Source organism: Dendronephthya gigantea, unplaced genomic scaffold, assembly GCF_004324835.1.
Source record: "Dendronephthya gigantea isolate DGI-Jeju-01 unplaced genomic scaffold, DenGig_1.0 000000F, whole genome shotgun sequence".
Classification (NCBI taxonomy): Eukaryota; Metazoa; Cnidaria; class Anthozoa; order Malacalcyonacea; family Nephtheidae; genus Dendronephthya; species Dendronephthya gigantea.
In genome coordinates this window covers 7,643,274-7,657,477 of record NW_021163010.1, presented here as the reverse complement: position 1 = coordinate 7,657,477, position 14,204 = coordinate 7,643,274, and the positions used below count along the sequence as shown (strand labels likewise).

The 14,204-nt window shown below is 36.4% G+C and overlaps 1 protein-coding gene across 2 annotated transcripts; it reads right to left on the bottom strand.

The window, feature by feature from the left end:
- Positions 1-2,408: 2,408 nt before the first annotated feature.
- On the bottom strand, positions 2,409-13,844 carry LOC114520458 (uncharacterized protein F54F2.2-like). Of its 2 annotated transcripts, none has more exons than XM_028540727.1 (12): positions 13,518-13,844; positions 13,161-13,240; positions 12,770-12,824; positions 12,396-12,505; positions 12,057-12,160; positions 11,779-11,875; positions 9,867-10,245; positions 8,604-9,003; positions 7,834-7,922; positions 4,403-5,196; positions 3,832-4,098; positions 2,409-3,075 (listed from the first exon to the last, which is right to left on the bottom strand). In XM_028540727.1, the coding sequence occupies exons 1-12, from the start codon at positions 13,627-13,629 to the stop codon at positions 3,016-3,018; spliced, it is 2,547 nt and encodes an 848-aa protein (XP_028396528.1). In that variant the 5' UTR covers positions 13,630-13,844; the 3' UTR covers positions 2,409-3,015. The 2 variants fall into 2 exon arrangements, with proteins under 2 accessions (XP_028396528.1, XP_028396535.1); XM_028540734.1 differs by having other exon boundaries at positions 12,468-12,505.
- Between the last annotated feature and the right edge of the window lie 360 nt (positions 13,845-14,204).

Sequence of the window (14,204 nt, the reverse complement as noted above, 5' to 3'; positions counted from 1 at the left end):
AACACAAACGGCATGAGTAACGTGAAAAGACTGGGTCAAGGATTGTGATTGGTGAAAAACAACTTTACTTCCGGTCAACGTACGTGTTGTCAAAGACGTCACTTGCTTAAGCTCACTAACATGCATGATTATCGACGCTGCCTACTCCTTTGAGAAATGATGAATTTTTTAAATCAATCGTCTAAATATAAACTGCATCAATTTTATGATGAATTATTGAAATAAGCTTTCAATTCCTTTCGCATCCGCTACCTGCGAATTTCACCTGCCCGTTCTTTCGCGCAATCCTTAAAACCGCATCAAAACGTACGTCGTTGAATTTGTTGAAGGGTGTGATTTTTCGCGATTTTATGTCGGGTCTCTTATGAAAATAAATTTTGTATTTTCAGACTAGACGCCAATGAATTATAGCATGCAGTTTAATGTTATCGCTTTTGGATATTTAATTACATTCAAAAAGTAATAAAAAATACTCAAATCACTCGTTATATATAAATGTCACATTATGTTACACGTATATTAAGTATATATAGAGTCACCCAATACACAGTCGTGTATTATTATATTTTCAGAGAGTATATCACATTGAATTACACGAGGATGGCAGGCATAAACGGTACAGAAACTGCCTCCAACAAACTTTTGAAAATCTGTTCGTTTTATAATGCTGAATATGTAATGGTCGTGAGTTTGACATCGCGTATCCATTTCATCAACTATGTGATATGTTTGGTATGTTGTGTCGTCCTCATTATAGTGGCAACAGTTCTTAATTCATTTACAATCCTCGTTTACTGGAGATCAGCTCGACTCAGAAGCAAGACTTCGTTCTTTCTAATAATGCTGTTGTCCATAATTGACCTCGCTTCGGCAGTCTTTGGTCATACAGTCTACGTGTTACATTTGGCTTCGACAGTTAATGGAAATGCAAGTTGCAAAATATATATCGCACATGAAATTCTGACGTTTTTCACAGGTTGTCTGTCGTTTGGAACTTTACATTGTCAAAACATCGATCGATATCTGAGCGTAGTTTATCCGATCTTTCACCGCACAAAGATGACAAAGGTTAGATTACTGAAACTAGCAGCTGCTCAGTGGTCCTATTCTGTCATGTTAACGCTTAGCCGTCCACTTTTCGGCCGAGCTGCGCGTTCGTTAATAATTTTTACAATTGCTTTCGTACTCTTAAATGCCGTGTTTATATACACATTAATTTACCTTGAAATGCGAAAGGCAGCGAACAATTCTCTGCTCGCCAATGCCAATGGAAATCCAGGAAATAAGCTGCAGAATCTGAAAATGACAAAGTCTTGTGCGATCGCTGTTAGCTGTATGGCAATATGTTACCTGCCTTTCGCTGTAATGCATTCGCTTGAGCCGAGTATTTTTGTAACGGTGTTCTTAGAATTATGGAGCAAAATGTTGATTCTCATGAGGCTGTCAATAAATTCACTCCTCTTCTTCTGGCGAAATCCAATTTTAAGGAACGAGGCTTGGATAATCTTAAGGAGCTCGAGATAACAAAGTTCATGAATCCTGCGTGGAAGCAAAACGGCAGAGCCATATAAATGGATAATCCATGCATGTATATATAGCAAAAATCGTGATAATTATAATATGACGTGCAGTGGCAATAGTTCGATTACAAACTAAATAAATATATCAATAGAAATGCAAAAAGATTTTACAAAAAAAAATACAAAACACAAACATCCAACAAACCTTACCCTTGCCACACAATAAAAAACATGCATTTCCACTTCATATGCAGGGAAAATTAATAGAATTCGTCCTATACATTTCTTATATATACAGGGAAAGCCTGCTAAAATTAATTGGAATTAATTATATGATTATAGCTAGTATAATTACAAAAGAGATTATTGAAAATTCCGGCCGGTTCCTGATTGATCAATTTATACCCATGCATGCAGGATCTACCTCAGATTATTACGCGATAATCACCTAAGACTAAGTATTTTTCAAAAATTGTTTTTGTCAAAGTGACACATGCAGAAGGACGTTTTAACAAAAATGAAAGCACAGAAGAGGTTGAAAAAATAGGCCTACAATTGTTTCAAAGTAAAAACTACCTGGTAGAACGCTTTTCAACTTTCTTTTCAGAAAACATTGTTTTATTCGAATTGCTCTAAAAGTGCATGTCCAGATATTTGTTTATAGGTTTGTAAAACGTCCGTTTTCAACAGATTCGCTTTTTTTAAAAAAATATAACTATACTATAAAACTTCGTCTCGGTTTTTATTCAGCGATATAAAATTCGTTATTATAATATCATAATATCACCTCGTAAAAAAAATAGACAGAATATCTAAAGTCCTTCAAACAAAATTACCAAAAAAGTTATCTAAAGTGTTTTAATAAATAAAATTTTAAATTTCGTTGCACACTTTGGTCAGAATACACAGAAAGACAGATAACCATATGCTTGGCTCCTTCGTACGTTTTATTAAGTACTCGATGTACATGCAGGATCGCTAACACAAATCGTAAAATAATTCTTTAACAATGACCAATTATAGAGTTCTTTGACCTGGAGTCATTTCCCCTACTTAGTTTAAAAAGGTAAAACATTACTGCATGTATTTCAGTATTTGTGAATCGCAATACTTCATTACAAAATACATTTTAAAACTCGTCGCTGTTTTAAAAAAATATTGCTTTTACTCGATGAGCAATACGCTATGGTTTATTTGTATTTTCTTGCTGTATATGAGCTATAACTACATTTAAATTTTCCCGAATTGTTCAGGCAACGCCAATGATAACCGCGGTAAATACGTTAAGCAGGCGCATGCTCTTTAACGAACCGCAAAGCTAGAAGTAAATGTATTTTTAGCGGGGTGAACATCCAAGCATGCATGCTTCGCGTTCAAGATTACTTTTAAAAGTACGTTGATCTTGTATTAGACCACATCGGTACTGACTAGTTTGAATGCAACATGTCATAGGAGAGGTAAAACCTTAAAATGTACTGTACGAAAATTTGTTACGTTAATTTCTCCTTTCTGACTTTTCCATTCCTGAAGAGCTCTCAATCTTCTCCTCCATCACCTGAATTATAACAGAAATTCAGAACTGAGCATTAAACGTCTATAAACTTGTGATAAGAACAAACTTGGAAGGTCGAAATATAATTATGCGATTCGGGAAGAAATATTTCGAAATTTCTGCGATAAAAAAACAATTAATGGACAGCTGTCGACTAAATTTTATTCTAAGGAAAAAGAATGAAAATCAAAGCTATAGAAACAGTATGTTAGTATAAATTTTGTATATAAGGACAAACGAATCAGCTTTAAAATATGCCAGCACAGAATGTGCTGCTAGAAAAATTGGAATGTATACCGCACGAAAATATAACGATTCTGAATACTATATATATTGGGCTTTAGCACTGTGGGCTAAAAGCCTTTCTATCCTTTGACCTATATGTTTTTTACTCGTTTACATCTATCAAAAGAGGAAAATCGCAAGTGTAAACGAGCCTTGATACAACATGCAAAACGATATTGGACATACAATTATGAAGAAGATACCTAAGATCACACAGAGAGTGTTGGGGACGATGTTGGACATCATGCAAACAATGAATATTATGAATTAGGTGGCATCAAATGTGGTATAACAGCTGCCTAAAATAGACAAAACGCTTCTCTTTTGAGAAGTGTTTTGTCTACTTTAGGCAGTTGTTATACCACATTTGATGCTAAGTTGTTTGAAGACGCTGCTACGCCGCTCTCTGGTTATACTGGAAATTATGAAGGTGGGTTATGTATTGCAAAGGTAAACATTAATTCGTTTACTTACTTTGTTTAGCGGTTTCTCCACAGGATAAACAGGCATATATCCCTGCATGCGAACATTGTGCATACTGCCAGGTTCGATGTACGGGACAAAATTAGGAAATTGCCTAGGAATTGCTTGACTGTTGTATTGCTGTGGGCTGCCGTTCATCGAAACCTGTCCTTGTTTCGCCTGGTGCATCGGATGCTGCTCTGAGCCATTGTAACCCGGGAGTTTAAAAAATGCAAGTTGAGAATTTTGATGCGGGAAGTGCTGGTTGCCTTGCTGAACCTAGGATATATGAAATATTGATCCGATACCTTCATTTCCGGTTGTTTATAATTTTTTATAATGCATAATTGTTTCTTGACGACGACTAAACAGGCCAAGATGTTTCACAATGTGTATTAGCGAGCTTATAAAAGTTAACATTTCCAAAAGAGAGCTTCATTCAAAGAGTGCTCATTAAGGGCCCATTTCCATTCATCGCAAAAACCTGCGTGTTGACCAGTAACAATGCTGTATATCAGGGTTTTGTTCATACTGGAGAACGAACTCATTTGCGTGGTTTTCGGAAGTACGTTATTAAACTTACCGGTAATAAATGAGATTGCGGAAATTTTTGTCGGTTCAATTGTTGTTGCTTTAACTGTTGATGCTGTTGCTGTAATATTTTCTGATGTTCCTGTTGCATGAGTTGTTCTTGAGCCTTCATTTTTGTATTCTTGCTTCCACCGGCTTGAGGCGATTTCCGACTCTTTGGTGACTGTCGGCTAGAAGGACGTTCTCCAGCGATGCTGGATAGCGAGACGGCCGACGCCTTTCCTTCTGTTGTAGTTTTGTTCCCTCGTGGTGGGCTCGATGCCGCTTCTCTTATCCTCTCGTCGACGTTTGGCGGCGTGTCTCCTTTGACAGGGCTTTTCTTCTCGAGTGTCTGCTGCGAGATCTCCTTTCCTGTTTGCGGTTGTTGGACTTCTGAATGCGGCCGTTGACGTTGCGGTTGCTCCTTCTTCGTCGTCGATTGTTCTTTCGTTTGTGCTTGACTCTTTGGATCTTGTTGCTTTTTCGGTTGCGATTCCTGTCCTGTTTTCGTCAACATGTCCACCTCGGGAGGGAAGCTCTCAGAAGGGGATTTGCCAAACGAAGGTTGGTTAGTTCTTTCCGAACTGGTGGTATTCTTCCCATTTTCGACGTTCGGTGAAGCGATATCACTTCTTTTTACATCTTGAGTTGAGGAATGAGAATTCGTTGCAGGAAGGTTTGAAGGTTTGGACAGGCGGGAATTCACCAACAACAAATGATCACGACGTTTCACGAGTTCGGATAGCCGTGTTTCCAACTTGACGTTGTCGTGTTTTAGTTGGTGGAGACAGGACAACAGCGAGGCAACTTAATATAAATGAAAAGAAAGTAATTGTATAATGTTATTTTTATTTAAAATTATTAATATCAGTTTGTTGGAACACGACGTATAATTGAAGATACTAAATATACGTGGTGTTCCAAAAAAAATTCCTGAAAATAAGTGCAATAATTCTTTTTACCAAATTCTGTCATTGGTGGAAAAACTATATAGCTGATCAGTAGTAGAATGAAATAGGTGTTTTCAGAAAAACGGCGATACTGCAACTTAAGCGGTAATTGAATTATTCATGGTTTTTTCAAATACGAATGTAAATCCATGCATGTGTCATGATGCCTACAGTCATAGAAACCCGGCCTCCATGTGCATGCACGCTCGATATTGTGATAGAAGTTGCATTCCTACTTTAGGATAAGTTACATTACCTAACTTACAGAGACAACAACCAAAATCAAATTATTTATTTGAATAATTTTTTACAGAATATAGCTAGGTAAATTGACAAGACATATATCCAACAATCTAAACTTGTAATAAACCGATTTTGAACTCGATTAATTGTTTTTAAATCGACAGCTGCACGCCATCTCTATCATTATTGCTATATTTGCAACCGTGGTGATTGACATTTTTTAACTCATCATAATCACGTTAAAAACAGCGGCCTTTAGAATGTCAAGATATTTCGCAACAAAAAATTAACCTATAGACTTGTCTTTAATGAAAAACTACAGTCGCGCGTGTATTATTTTTTCGCAATTTTATGTTTTTGTCAAAGGTTAGACAGAAATTGAATTTCGATGTGAGGTTTTTTGAAGAAGTGTCAATTACAGTATGCAGCATATGTTAGTTTTTTTAGAAAATAATTTTGAGCTATATTTCCCACATTAAATATTGCTGTCGTCTTTAAAATATATTTCATTGCATTGAAAAAGTAATAAAAAACTCTTTTAATTATATCGCTTACATCCAAATATGTCACGTTTTTATTGACGTAGTCACAAGTATTTCACACACATTCGTAGGCCTACAATATTATTCTCACATGAGTACAACATGAATTGCACGAGGATGGCAGGCATAAACGGCACAGACACCGACTACAACAAAATATGGAAAATCTGTTCGTTTTATAATGCTGAATATGTAATGGTCGTGAGTTTGACATCGCGTATCCATTTCATCAACTATGTGACATGTTTGGTATGTTATGTCGTCCTCATTATAGTGGCAACAGTTCTGAATTCATTTACAATCCTCGTTTACTGGAGATCAGCTCGACTTAGAAGCAAGATATCGTATTTTCTAATAATGCTATTGTCGGTAATTGACCTCGCTTCGGCAGCAGTTGGTCACACCATCTTTGTAATAAACTTGGCTTTAACAATAGATGGAAGTCCAAATTGCAAAATATACATCGCACATGAAATTCTGACTTTTTTCATAGGTGGTATATCGTATGCGACTTTACACTCTCTTAATATCGAGCGATATCTGAGCATCGTGCATCCCATATTTCACCGTACAAAGATAACAAAGAACAGATTACTGAAAATTACAGCAGCTCCGTGTCTCCAAGGTGTGATGTTAACGCTTAGTTACCCATTTTTCGGCCGACTCGCGCGGTTGTATACAAGCTTCATAATTGCTTTCGTAACTCTCAGTACTGTGATCATATACACGTTAATAGGCCTTGCAATATGCAAGACTGCGCACAACCCCATGGTCGCGAATAGAAACCACGCCAAGAAGTTGCAGAACCTACGAATGACAAGGCGTTGTGCGGTCGCAGTTGCTTGTATGGTAATATGTTATATTCCCTTCGCTGTGATGCGGTCACTTGAGCCAAGTATTTTTGTAACGGTGTTTCTTGAACCGTGGAGCAAAACTTTGGCTCTCGTGTCGCTGTCGATAAATTCGCTCGCCTTCTTCTGGCGAAATCCAACTTTAAGGAACGAGGCTAGGGTGGTCTTAAAGAACTTACGATAAAAAAATCTAAAATGCTGTAGCAAAAACCGTGGAGCAAAACCGTGGAACCGTAATGCGTGGTTCAGATCACCTCTGCATGCATGGAGCAAAATACAGTAAAAAATGGTTTCCAAAACAGGGAAAGGATAAAAGAAACAGAAGATAAAAAGTTATATAGTGGACAGTGATATAAATCTTGGTTCAAGATATTTAGAGTAAAGTAATTTGTACTTCTAGGGTCCTGTCATGTTTGCCACCTCGTCGGTGTCACTCAACAAGACAGCCATTTGAACATCAATCATGTTCGACTACTAACAATTCTGTATTTTCTTATACATTTCTTTTCAAATGTGCGCACAAAACAAAAACCTCGCGATTTCAAGAACAACTTGATGAACACTTCATGATGGCAAACTTGGGCGCGCATGCTATATGCATATAGATCAGTGGACATTTCTATTTGTCAACGTCCGTGGGAACGGACAGGCAAAGTACCACCCAAAACCTCTCTCCAAACTAAGAAATCAACCTGGTTGAACAATACGGCCATTCCAGGCAGAGTTCAACACCGACATTCGATAATAACTCAACAAAATTTTCGAATCTGCATGCATAAATGCATACTCTAGGACATCCTATGTTGGAAGTATTTACTGAAATAAGGCTTGCAAAGAAAGCGGACATTAATAACTTACCATCTAAGTATCCAGTTTGGTGACTAAGAAACTCCACTCCTTGCTTCCATTGGAATTCGAGAAAATCCTCCAACTTCGTAGGGATTTCCCTGGAATAAAAATTTAAGCATTACATGTTAGTGTCTTTCCTTTTTTTTTGCAAGATATATAGCAAAATTATTCTTTCGTATCTTTTGTGAAAGAAATTTCCTCTACTAAAGGTTATTTAGACTAAAATCGTTTTTGAAATTTGGGTTATTGCGTTTATCTATAAGTAAAGTTGACATTCTTTTCAGTAGTATTTCATAGTAGTATTATTAGTAGTAGTATTTAACAAAACAAAATATGACAATAAATTAGAAAAAAAAATGTGGCGAATCCAGGGTTAAGCACAAAAAATTACACGGCTTACTTTCAAATTCAAAGTAATTAAATACAAAGTATAGTTTCTAAAGAGAATTTTTATACATAAAAATCTACCAATGCGATTGCGATTTTAGGTCGTAGTGATTTAATTTCGTTATACCCCAAACTCGCCACAGGAAATCTGGAATAAGGATGTTGAATTAGAACTGTTGCATAATAGCACGGCAGTATAGGTAGGACCATGCGCATATTCAATTACATATTTCCAATTTATATATACCACATACACGCCAATCCATTCAGGAAAGTAGAGCATGTATAGCTACTATGCCTCACTGATCTGAGATATAAGAAATAGCGGCGTGCGATGATCTGGTGAATTCTATCATACAATTTTTCAGAAAAAACAAGCTATTTGAACTTACATTTCACGAATACTCTCACTCGATCTGGACTTTGGGGTGAATGGAGAGGGAGGTAATATCGGCATCTTCCCTTTTCCTACGGCACCGAGGGAATGTGAACTTTTCTTCTCGTGGCTGGTGGTGGTCTTTTGTTTTTTCTTTCCATCTTCTTCCGTACTGCCGGCCTTGTTGTACTTTCGTTTCTTTTGTATGCTAGAACTGCTCTTGCCACTGGCCTTCGCTTCGGCGCTAGACACAGTCTTGGTGCTGTTCGCCGTTTCTTCGTTTTTCGAAGTTTTCTTCGCGGTCGATGGTGCAGAAGGCGACTTCCAGATTTCCTTGGAAGATGCCGTGACGGGCACGCTAACTTGGGGTAACACAGGATTTGGCATTCCATTCCTCGGTGCTTGAAGACCGACACCTGTTAGCGAACAGAAGTATATCGCTAATGAGAATACTAAGCAAATACCGGTATACGCTGTACAAACGGTAAAATAAGCAAGTTGGTTACCTCAGACTTATATTTACTGCACTAATATTTTATTGGTCAAAACAACTAAAGACCTGGTTGAAACAACCAAATAGTCTCAGTAGCTGACAATGGTCGTTTTCACACTAGAGACTATTATACTGAAGACGAATAACCAGACTATAGATAACCAGATAAAATATTGAAGACACATTGATTATACGCGCGTCTCTAATGTGAAAACGGCCATTGTCGTCATGCCAACGTTTGCTAAGGTGTGCTTGAGTCGTATAGCCATATATGACGACAGCGAATGGTATAATAATTTTGTAATATAGACCAAAGTCAAACTTTATAATGATAATGTGCAAATAAATTCTCACTAAGATTTTCCATTGTATATTATTGGTCGTTTTCACTACTCGCCGTCAATAAACTGATATAGCTACAGTGAGTAGCCAATCAGATTGCGTAAAAACGCAGTCAGCATGCAGCTATATACATTATAATTACTATACTATAATAGGCCTTTTGCATTATAGACTACTTTTTGAACTTTGCTAGGAAATGCAATCAAACCGAAAATTGTCACCATTTTTGGCCCGAATGTGGTATAACAATTCCCCTTTGTTGTAAAAAAGTATATACAAATGTGCAAACTTTGCAAGGCTATATTTTCCGCATTTTACAACATTTCGCAACCAAACTTGGCATTTCTACTAATTTTAGTACGCTCTTTTCAGCTGTGGTGATTTGATTGCATTTCCTTCCATGCATAGATCAAAAAGTAGACAATAATGCAAAAGGTATATTACCCGTATCAGGTTTTGGAATGGTGGGCTGAAAAGGAAAATGGGTCGAAACGACGCTCGGGTAGTTGGAAAGAAGCTGATCGCGGACTGATGGAGTGTTCAACGGCGATGTGATTTTTTGAGTCTTCATGAGGTGTTGGGAGCCCGGCAAAAGTGGATTGTCCGTGGCTGACAACGGCTCTGGAATGTTGGTATCCGATGACTTGGATGACGGTTTTCTGTTTTTCGGTTTTGTTGGAATCGGTGGCGAGATGGATTCCGATGGCTTCGTGGTACCGATCACTGAGGGCCGTTTACTAATATCCGGCTTATGAATTTGGCTTCTTGCTTCGGCTTTCGACCTTGCCCTTTCGTTCGGTCGAGGGATCACCACGCCCTTGCCCTATGGAGGATAAAATAAAATGTCCTATAATTGTTCACAAAATCATGGGGATCAAGTGTTCATTGCCAATTTGCATTTCACTAGTTCTTTATATTTAGCAAGAAGAGGGGAAAAATCACAACAGCTAAAAAGGGTTTGGCAAATCATACATGCATGTACACACTGTACAAGCAGAAAATGCTCGAGAATGATCTACATTTACATGGACTAGAAACTACAAATTTACAATTTAAGTTATTATAAAGAAATTGTATTTTTAATTTCTTCAGATCAGATATCATTTTTTGTATAATTACTTTGAATTTTTTTCAAAATGTCGACGTCTTATCAAGCTATGAAACATGAATAGACTTGTTTCGTACATACTTTAGTTATCGAGATTTCTTGGTCAGCGCGGCAACTCGCAAAAGCCTGACTGATCGGAAACTATTTTTCTGTCGGATACGGTATTCGTTAAATTGTAAATTCGCGATTCGCAGTATACTAGATTGCAATGTGTGATATATGGATTGATTAAGATGTAACTGATTACGGTTTCACAATTAACATTGTACTTTTGACTTTTAATCTCGTTATTATTTGCCAATGTTAACGCATGTCCGGTATTTCATTTAATACTTGTTTCGGTTTTTTGACGAGTTGATTGATATTTTGATTACGTTTTGCTCTTCATCTTTCAGAGACTTTCTTAAGAGTGAGGTTTCGTATTTTAAGGCATGACTAAATATTGGAATATTATACACACTTCCCGAATTTGTTCTCTCTCGGGCAATGAAAACCCGAAATTGATTGCCCGCCTCGCTTCCAAGATATAGTTTTGTGTGCACTTGTGTGCACACTCGGGAAGTGTCTATTTGGCCGCAGAAAAATGTGGAGTGGGACAAATATATAGAGTCTTCTGATTCACCAGTATGTAATTGCAATTTCTTTCTGTTTCTCAGATTTTTTATCCACTAATATGTTATTTTGCTCAATTAATAATAAACTCTCAGTGCTTTATTTAGATTTTTCTACTTGCAAAGATACGAATTCTACGGAGAAAATTAGAGACTTAAAGATAAGTAAAAATATATTATAATCTGCATATATAATCACCTAAAACTACACGTAAAGTCAGTTTGTAAATAAAAAAGTAATTTGGAAAACTATTTAGGAGCAAACAAAAAAGTGGGCCAAAATTAGCGCCTTTACGGACACCATTATGTACAACCACAATTTCTTCTAATTTTCATTTTACTCATGATATTTTGACATATGTAAACTCTCTGCTTCAATCATCACACCCAGAAATGTTTTCGTTCTCCTGGTGCTCGCGCATGTACGCAAGTCTACTCAGTCTATTATTTATTATTATAGGATGGAAATTAGTGTGTTATTATGTTCAAATATTTCGAGAACATGAACAAGATTAGAAAGAATGGCAAAAAAGAATTGTGATTTTTTGTATTTGAGATAAGAATTTGAAATATGAATACACACATGAACAATAAATACCGTACATCATGCTGTGTGCACATATGCTTATATAGATACCTTCTTATTCCAATGATAAGAACAATACCCAACATATTTGACAGTGTTCGCAGATACACCCTGTTGTTCTTCGCATAGAAGTTTAGCAGCCTGGGCACTAAATTAGGGTAATATGAAGTAAAATCAACACACAAAGAAAACTCAGTTTTTAAATGCATAAATTGAATGTTTGCAGTCTTTGGCAGAATTTCTGATGAAAAAATACATTCATCTTATTAAGACAAAATTAATAACTATCATTATGATAAATACCAAGCTACCCAAATATTAAAGCTCACCATGTGACATGAAATGCTTGCCGACAACCAATCTTATTACATTGCATACAAGCACCACCAGACGTCTTGCTTTCCCGACCATGTTCTTCACACAAATAGCATGTCTGTTACATGGTAAACAAAAATATGTTACCTTTATTCATACACTTGTCTTTTTTTTGTAAAAATCATCAAGAGCATTGAACATATGATATACAGGGTGTATAAAAAATGCATATGCACACACTAAATATTCATGAATATTCAAATATTTTGGGACTGAATAGAAAGAGTATATCATGAATATTTAATGCCTGTGTTCTTCTTTACACCCTGTAGTATATACACTGATCGGTAGACCTTTTGAAACTTTTCATGGGGTACAGATGACAGTATAATAGGTTCCATTGTGCTAACATTGCCAAATCTCACTTCAGGAATATACAGAGCACAGAGTACATGAGCCCAGCCTAAAGACAGATAGAACTGTTAGGTATGACAAACAATTGACTAAATGCTGTCACATGATATTAATCAAATACTGATTGAAAGCAGAATGGCATTTTAATGCTGGCCAAAAGTTGTACTGCTCTTCTCAACTGTTTGTAATGTGTCACTTTGAGATAAGGTGATTCAAGTGAGTTTTGGATTTTTGTGCTTTTGTTAATCAGATCTTGTTAATCTGACCACCTGTTGCTATGGCCTTGTTCAAAATATGACTAGTCACAATTTACCTCCAGTGTCAGTTCGTTTCAAAGCTCCTTCTTTCATGGGACACAGTTCACATTTCTAAAAAGGGTGAATAATACATGTATTATTATGGCATAAAAATTTCAAGATTCCTCTTCAAAAGTTTTGTTGATATTATTCATTTTTGTCGATAGCATTATATTCCTAGTAAAAATGGTGAGCATGTCAAAAGAATTTTTTGAAAACTAATTATTGTGTTGAAAGGTAACATAACACAACTGTAACAAAACTCCAATATGTATTTGTGCAAAGTATTTGCAAAGGGCTTTAATTGTATCAGCTCACTATGCCCAACATACTGTACAATTGTGAAGATCAAAACTATATAGCTCTGCACACAGAGAATTGCATTGGGAACTGGCATATATAACTTACCACTCGAGCAATTCTCTCTTGAGATTCACATTTTCGACAGAACCAGGGCCCTTTTGGCACTTGTACAATTCCATAACAAGCTATCACGAGAAGTATATAATTCAATTTAGTGGCAGCACTCAGAATTTTTATTGTTTGAAGTGAACAAGTGTACACTAATAATATGTTTGAATGGTGACATAATTAGGTAGTTTAGCTTGTAGGTACACTACGTAAGTTTCTACCACTATTGAGTTTTAAGTGTACACTAGCTAGATGTAAGTACTGTAGAAATGTAATTGTTTACTGCTCTACCCCCATCCTTTTATTTGACATAAACATAAACACAGTAATGCATGATATCTACATGTAATCTACCTTGATGTACCGCGACATTACATCCATGTCCGTCGCAATACACCAGTGGATTTTCGTCCCATCCTCGTTCATCCGAACATACACAACAACCACCGACCATTTCCTTCACCATGATTCAATAATTTTTAGACCGTTTATATGTATTAAAATCAACAGACGATCTTAGCGAATATTTATAGAAAGCACATGAAGACGAGAGAATTATAGAACTGCTAGGTCAGACCTGCTGTTGTTTAGAAAACGTAGTAAATTTTTAAGAACGTACTGACATCGATTATATTTTGGCACAAAACATGCTAAAGAAGAAAGCGCCAAGGCGTCTATGACGCCTGGTTAAAATAGATACACCAGGAAGAGTGTAGAGTACAAAAAAGGTGCTGGAATGAACTGGAATGTGCCGATGGGGACAGGGGTTTTTATCGAGTAGGTTTAGAAGAATGTTGTTTGATATTGTCAGATTTCGAGGTAGATATACTAAGTCGAATCAATTTCTCATCACAGTCATCACTGTCTATATTTGTAACTAACATTTTTTTCTTAGTTTATAAACTCGATCCTGGCACGTACTTAATTAATTACTTAAACCAAAATAGACGAACTTTAACAATATAGATTTAGTTTGTAGATGAAATATGAAATATGTTCACGTGACGTGAAGAACTTGAAATGCGTTTTAAGTTGAAACTT